Source organism: Lucilia cuprina, chromosome 4, assembly GCF_022045245.1.
Source record: "Lucilia cuprina isolate Lc7/37 chromosome 4, ASM2204524v1, whole genome shotgun sequence".
NCBI classification, from domain to species: Eukaryota; Metazoa; Arthropoda; class Insecta; order Diptera; family Calliphoridae; genus Lucilia; species Lucilia cuprina.
In genome coordinates this window covers 2,457,500-2,465,513 of record NC_060952.1, presented here as the reverse complement: position 1 = coordinate 2,465,513, position 8,014 = coordinate 2,457,500, and the positions used below count along the sequence as shown (strand labels likewise).

General features: G+C 25.2%; 1 protein-coding gene across 3 annotated transcripts in view; it reads left to right on the top strand.

Annotated features, from left to right (window-relative positions):
• Nucleotides 1–211: 211 nt before the first annotated feature.
• Nucleotides 212–8,014, top strand: part of LOC111690542 (protein phosphatase 1B) — a 10,608-nt gene continuing 2,805 nt past the window's right edge. Inside the window, exons 1-3 of one of the 3 annotated variants that reach the window (XM_046948813.1) lie at nucleotides 212–493; nucleotides 3,686–4,702; nucleotides 4,762–4,879. In XM_046948813.1, coding sequence (XP_046804769.1) covers nucleotides 3,890–4,702; nucleotides 4,762–4,879 — 931 coding nt within the window. In that variant the 5' untranslated portion in view covers nucleotides 212–493; nucleotides 3,686–3,889. Of the gene's footprint in view, nucleotides 592–2,420; nucleotides 2,556–3,685; nucleotides 4,703–4,761; nucleotides 4,880–8,014 lie in introns of those variants that run through there. The other 2 variants (XM_023453043.2, XM_023453044.2) reach the window with 2 other exon arrangements.

Sequence of the window (8,014 nt, the reverse complement as noted above, 5' to 3'; positions counted from 1 at the left end):
CTATTGGAAGAGATTAAAAGTAGCAAAATCTACTTTTTATTATAGAAAAAAGTCGAAAAGTCATTTTTTGGTTTCAACTATGAAAGCCTAGTTGTTATTGTTTTTCATTTTATATATTTCAAGCAAAATTTTGTCTAGCCGAACTGCCACCACCTTATGTGAATGAGCCTTGTTACTTCGTCGTTAAATTAGTTCTAAAAAATTTCAGTGCGTTCTATAAACAACCGTGTTTGTTGGCAACGACGAGAAAAATTTCATTTTCATATTTATTTTGTAATACAAAAAGAAGTGTGAAAAAATTAGCAAATATTGTAACATCAAAACAAAATTAATACGCCAATTGAAAAATTGTATTACTGAAATATAAAATTCAATGTTAATGTGAAAAATAATAATAAGTGTATCGGATTGTAAAGAATATTTTACAAGTGGTAAAGGCGACAAATAAAAAATATACGGGCGAACAAAAAAATAAGAAATAGTTGAGAAAAAGGCAAGTTTTTTCTTTTTACCAAATCAAAAAGGCATAAAATACGTTGTTGGTTCTTATAAAATAAATTGTTGATACAGCAAAAATTAATAAATTGTGTGGTAAGAGACATCTTGCAAGTTATTTTGTGTGTTTGTGCGTAAAAAGTCTGCCTTTTTCATTTAAAAAAAATTGAACATAACCAAACAAAATTTTCGCAGTATTCTTTCATTTCTGTTTTGCTTATAAGAAAAAAATACCGAAAGACAGACAAGAAGTCAGGAGGAATTAATTTAATGGCACATTTTATGCCATTGTTTATGTTGTGAACATTACTTTATTTTGTTTTTGAAAATAAATTTTTGTTTTGCTTCGTTTTGTATTTAAACATTGTGTCTGTAATATGAAAAATTTCCGACCACACGAAAGAAATATTCCTTGCAAAACAATGCAAATTATTGGCCAGCGATGTTGTCATATTGTTTTCTAATTTTAGAATCATAAAAACAGTGTTGTCCATAGAGCGTTTAATTGCTATATATGGGTCATGTAATTAAAAGTTATTAACTGTAAAATACTTTGTTAAATATTTAAAAAATTTAGTTGTCAAAATCTATATGAACATTATAATAATAGTAAATGATATTGTTTTAATTTGTAATAATTATTGTTTATTTACGTACGTATTTACATAATATGAATATTAGAAAAATAGAGTTGCCAGCTATTACTTAAGGATTTTTAGGGATTTTGGGTATAAATAAAAATGGTGTAATAAGTACAAATTACTACTCTGTTTTATGAATCACCGTTCATGAATCCGTCCAGATAAAATACAAAATTAATTAACTTTTTAAATTTCGACTTTTTTTTTTCCTTTTTATGAAAGGAATACTTTTTTCGACTTTTGTTTCCAAATAGATCCTTTGTCTTTTTTCTTACAAGATAGTGTACTTTATTAAAACAAAAAAGGCGACGTAACGATATAAATCAATTCTTCCACTAAGTCGAATTAAAGAGTCCTATTACAAACGATGTAATATCTTTTACTTAATTTACCTTTCTTCAAAAACATTTCTAAGCTGTCTAAATGTTTTATAAATTAGTTCTAATTAAAAGCTTTATTTCTGCTTTAGCTATAGAAATTTTTTGTTAAACCGTAAACGGCCTGTATTGCGCTTTTGATTTTTTCGTAACGATGGTAACCCTAAAAAACTTTGGCGGCTTTTTAATAGCTATTGTTTTGAAGCATTTTCACACAATGACGATTTTGTTTTTGATGGCGCAAATTTCAAGTAACAGATCAAAGTAACAAGCACATCAGTGACGCAATATTGATAAATAGCAAATGCTTTAAAATTGCATATCATTTTGTAATACATACATCTGTATAGTTTTATTTCCATGACTAACAAACAAAAGTGTGTGATTCACAAAAAATTCTATATAAGGATACAAAAATATATAAATGTATCTAATAAGTTATTTTGATTGATAGAGTTAATTAAAAAAAATAAAAAAATCAATTTGACCCAAGATTGTGTTAGCACTTTTTGAATATAGGATGACTTTATATATATATTCTTATTTTAAACATACGTACTTACATATGTATTTTGGTTCTTATCCTGTAATTTATGTTCAATTGTTCTGATGCAACCTGATAAATATATATAATGGAAATAGGTCGATATATCAGTTCATCTTTCGGAAATTTAAATACATTATTAACAGTATTTTTCAGAAGGGTTTATAAAAATCGCTGCTGTTTTTTTTTTAGAAATCACTTTATATGGCAACACTAACAAACACTGTCATTTTCAAAAGGCGAAAATGCAAAAAAGAAAAGAAAAACGCAGATAAAAATAATTTCCCTCTCTCTTTGGGTTTTCACATATTTGCGCTGCTTTTTTGTGTACAAATTATTTGATTTTCAAATTTTTATTTTATATTTTTTGCAGATCAAAAGAAACAAGAGTAAAACGAAGCAACTAAAACAGTTTTTTTAAAGTTTTGTTTTTGTAAAATATTAGAGTTTTTAAAAGAAAATTATACCAATAATTATTAAATAATAGTGTAGAAAAAGGTATAGACGATAACTTTTATTTTCAAGTAGTAAATAATATAAATTAATTTGTGATTCTTATAAATAAGATTATTTAAATACTTATTTTTATACAATGCGGTGTGTTTTTGTGATTGAACCTGTGATATAATCCTGTCTATCATTTGAGGTTTTTCTCTGTGTGTCTACCATGCGATTTTTGTTTTTTTTTCAAATATAAATAAACGCATAAAAGTTTAAGAAAAGGAAATTATTAGCTCTAGAAATTAAAGTATTGTTAATTATTATTAAATACTGTAATTATTATATTTATTGGCATTCCAAATACCGAAATAAATCTTGTGAACCGAGATGTCTACACATAAATTATTATTTTGTGACAGCAGCAGCTGATTGTTGTGAATGTTTTTTGATGAAATACCTACTTTTTTTTTGATAAATTCTTTATTTTCTAGTTGTTTATTTATTGTAATTACAACAAAATGCTTTACTATTGATGATGTTATGAAAATGTAAAATATTTGAGTCATATTTGTTTCTTGTTTTGTTTATTACACATGTTTATTAATTGTGTATTTTGGTCATGTTTAAAGATTTATTATTAAATTCTTCTTTATTATTATCATCATCGGGAATTTAGTGCTTTGATGTATTGGTATTTTTGCGTCTGCGTCTGACTCAATATTATTGATTTTTCAAATTCATTGTTGTTTGTTGTTATTCATTGTATGTAGTTGCAACTGGTGTTTTTATTGTGGAAAATTCATTCAGAAAATGTCCACGATAAATCAAAACATTTGTTAAACTTTTTTTGTTAAAAATAAACAAGTGTCATAGAGAGGATATTTTGTTTTTAAATTAATATTTTATAAGTTCTAATCATTTGTAAATGATTTATAAATTAAATCTAAAATTTTAGTGAAATTAACTTTATAAATTTGGCTGTTCATTTTATTTTATTATTACCTATTTTGTCATGGTTTTTTACCCGGTAACTGATAAACATTTTTATATCATTAAAAAAATATTAAAAATTTCTTACAAGAAATTTAATTATGCATGTTTGTGATTTCAAACGCTAACTAATTTTTGTGGTTTATTTAAAAAAATTATTTTATTTAGTTTTAAAAAAAATCTTTTTTACCACACAGATTTTTATCGACTTTATTGATCTCTACACAATCTACCTCTTATTGGATTTCCAAATATAATAATTAAAAAACAGAAATTACAAATAAACTAAATCGTCATTAACAACAGAGCAGATTATTACATATAGAATTACAATAAAAACACAAAAAAGTAAAGGAATAATTTGACTTACGCTCTTGCTATACACAGCATGAACAAAAGTGATGGGCGGATTCCTGGATAAGCCTAAAACTGCTAAACACAATGACAGTGGCGAAGGTAATAAATTACACTTCGGCGTCAGCTCGATGCAGGGCTGGCGATGTGAAATGGAAGATGCTTATTATGCCTGCGCAGATCTCGGTGAAGATCTAAAAGACTGGTCATTTTTTGCTGTCTTCGACGGTCATGCCGGTTGTAAAGTGTCAGAGTATTGTGCCAAGTATCTGTTAAACTATATTGTCAATACACAAGAGTTCCAGGATGGCGAACACGAGAAAGGCATACGTACCGGTTTTCTGCGTATTGACGAAGAAATGCGCAAGCTTCCCGAACTTCATATAAATGCTGGTAAATGTGGTGGTACTACAGCTGTCTGTGCATTCGTTTCTCCCACCCAGATGTATATAGCTAATTGTGGTGATTCGCGTGCAGTTTTATGTCGTCAAGGCTCCCCAGTCTTTGCCACACAAGATCATAAGCCCATATTGCCGGTGGAAAAGGAACGTATTTGTAATGCTGGCGGCAGTGTCATGATTAAGAGAGTCAATGGCACTCTGGCGGTTTCTCGAGCTTTGGGCGATTATGATTTTAAAAATGTCAAAGAAAAAGGACAGTGTGAACAATTGGTTTCGCCAGAGCCGGAAATATTCTGTCAAAGTTGTGAGGATACTGATGAGTTTCTAGTTTTAGCTTGTGATGGCATCTGGGATGTTATGACTAACGAAGATGTCTGCAGTTTTATACACTCGAGGCTGAAAATTACCGATGATTTGGTGGCTATAGCTAATCAAGTCGTTGATACATGTTTGAATAAGGTAAGTTTGGTGATATGTTTTATAATTGGATGCATTTAAAAAGTAATTTCCATTTACAGGGCAGCCGAGATAATATGAGTATCATTATAATAGCTTTCCCTGGAGCACCTAAACCTACCGAAGAAGCTTTAGAAGCCGATATACGGCTGGAAAAAGAAATTGAGAGAATTACAAGAGGTTGTTTAAAAAGTTTATTTTGTTTTTAAACTAAATTCATAAACATACATATTTACTATTATTAATTTTTGATATAGCCAAAAAACTAAGTGACAAACAGGCCCCTCAAATAGTTTGTTCGCGATTCCTAATTTAGTTCAAACAATTTAATATTTGTATAACAAATTTAAAATTGCCAAAGAATGCTAATTTGAAATGAAATCATACAATATGTTCCTCATTACCACAAGAACAACTACTCAATATTAGTTCCTTAAATTACAATCTAGGCAAATGCCAAAGACTTCCATTATATTAAAAAACTCTCAATACAGTATTATTATATCATTCATATTTAATAATTTTTCCCCTAAACTTGATTTTTGTTTAAACGTTTTTACAAAGCAATAAGAGGAAGTTAAACTTTGTTTGGAAATTTAATGCCAAAGGCAATGTATTAAAAACGTATAATTGAATGATTAATATAAATCATTGTTATTGAAATGTTGAATTAAATGTTTATGTTAACAACATTTTCAATTTTTTGTTAAAATATTTTTAGTTGTCATTTTTCGTTTTTATATCTCAATATTTTGTAACTCAAAGTACGTACAAAATTATTAAAGTTTCAAGAAATTATTTAAAGATAATTTTTCTTCAAATATTTATAATTTTTTGTTTAGAATTTTACTCCATAGAGGTAGTAATAGTTAAGCTATAAAATTAAAAACAAATATTTAAAAAACTTATTAGATTAATAGATACGAAAGCCTTAAAGTTGTAACTGATATAATCAAGTCTATGAAATACTTATTACTTCGATATTTATTCAAATATATAGTTCCATAATTCGTGTACATTGTAGTGAATAGTGATTTATTTTCCTATGGAAATTAATTAGTAGAAACAAATTTTTCAGTATGTACTTAGTTTAGTTTTAGAATTTCGAATTGAAATTCTTCCAATAAAAACCTTGTAAATTAAATAAGAAATTTAGATTTCTTATTTGTATTTTTTGTAGCAAAAAATTAGACTCTCTAGAAGGGTTTTCGCATCAATAAAAATGTTTCCAATTTATCGGGTTTATAATATTTTGGAAACTAAATTTCAAATTCATAATAAAATAATTTGTATAATCTAGAATACTTATTAAATTGAATCAGTTGTTAATATCATTATAAATCGCCATATCCTCAGTTTAGGTAAATAATTAATAGGTGATCCTTTCCTTTATTTAGGTATAATTAGAAAATCCTTTTAGCGTAATATTTAAATTTTATTAGTAGGTTTTACATCTAACAAAAAATACAAATAAATATTAAGTTTTTTTATATTAAAAGGTTTAACAATTTTAAACATAATTTCAGTTATTGAACATATTTTACAATTAAAAAAATGAAATGATTTTCAGAAATTTTGAGCTCAAAATTTGATTAATATTAGAAATTTGTTTCAAATAATAAAATACATATATTTATGCTTAAATTCAGGAGAAGAAACTATTTTTACAATTTTATAGTAAAACTACTCTAGTAAATTTTTAAATATTGTTTAACATTCTTCTTTCTGATTACGGGCCTTAAATTTTAATTAATTTTTTAAAAACTTTTCATATTTTTTAAAGAATTTTGATATTTTATATATATAAAAAATAAAAATGTTTCAGAAAATTATCGTTTAAAATATGTTTGAAAATTCGAAGTTTTAAACTATAAAATCTGATAAAAAATTTTGACTTAAATTAACTATTAAGCAAACTATTATTGCAAGTTAACTAAACATTTTCGAAAGTACTTTTATCTTGATCGAAACAAACAATTAAATTGTTAGGCAGAAGTTCATACTTGTTTGATGTATAAATTCTAAATTTGTGAATCATCATATTTTAACTTATAGACCAAAAAAAAAAAAAAAACGTAAATAAATATTTGCAAAAATTCTACGTTTATTATAGGAAATTATACAATTACAGATAAAATATAGTTAAAAGATAAGCATATACAAACAATTAAAAATATCTAATATTTAATACCAAAATTAACTTTATAATATACAACAAACACTTACTAAACAACTAATAAAACAAATTAGCTAATAAACTCAAATTTAATACGGAATTGATATAAACAAAATAAAATATTAAATCAAAAATATTAACAAATCAAAATAAAAATAGAAATGAAGAAATGACTGCAAAAAGAAACCCATGATTATCAAAAAAAAAAACAAAGAATGAACTTATGAATTGAATAAAACATATTTACTATATATAAATGAGAAATGTTTGATAATTATAAAAGCAATCAATTTAAAACATATTAAGTGCATTATTTATATGTATATTGTAAAGTCTTGTAATAAAACCTTATGCTCACAGTAAAAGTTTAGAACAATAATAAATTTACTAAATTTTTGTAAATTTAAAAGAATCATCAAAATAAATTACTTTTTAAAAAGTGATGGACGCCTCTTTAATATGCTTTTATAAACAAAATTATCTAAAAATAAACTAAAAAGTGAAATTGTAATATTTTATGATAAAAAAGAACTAAATTATAAATAAAGGATATTTTTTAAATATTCTCTTTAACTATGACTAATTTCTATTAATTAAAAGTGTTTTTAAATTTCATTATTAACATTTTTAAACATTCATTCAACTTTAAGCAAAATTTCATTTTCTTTTAATTTTTAATTATTTTGTGTTCCAAAAAATAGACAAAATCGTAAAACGTATAAAAAATGTTAAGTGTGAGCATAAGGTATGTTTATTTAATTGTTTATTATTTAATTATTACGGCTACATTATTTCCCGCTAATTTAGAATTTTTGGTTTTTCTTAAAACTCTTAAAACTTATCAGAGGTTTACAAAATGTGTTCTATAAACTTTTGATAAAATGATGATGATAAAAAAGTTTTATTCATAAACATTTATTAAATGTTTATGAATAAGGCAGTTAGAATCTAAATATTTTCTGTGGCAAAAATGAATAAGTACATTTCTCAAGATATGTTTGCATTTTTTGAAATCTCAGTACACAACTCTATATTAGCTTTGTTCGTTTACATGCTAGTTTTTACTATTTTTACTGTTTTTACTACTTTTTGTCAAAAATCTGTTCGTTTACTCAAAAAATAGTAAATTATAGTAAGCA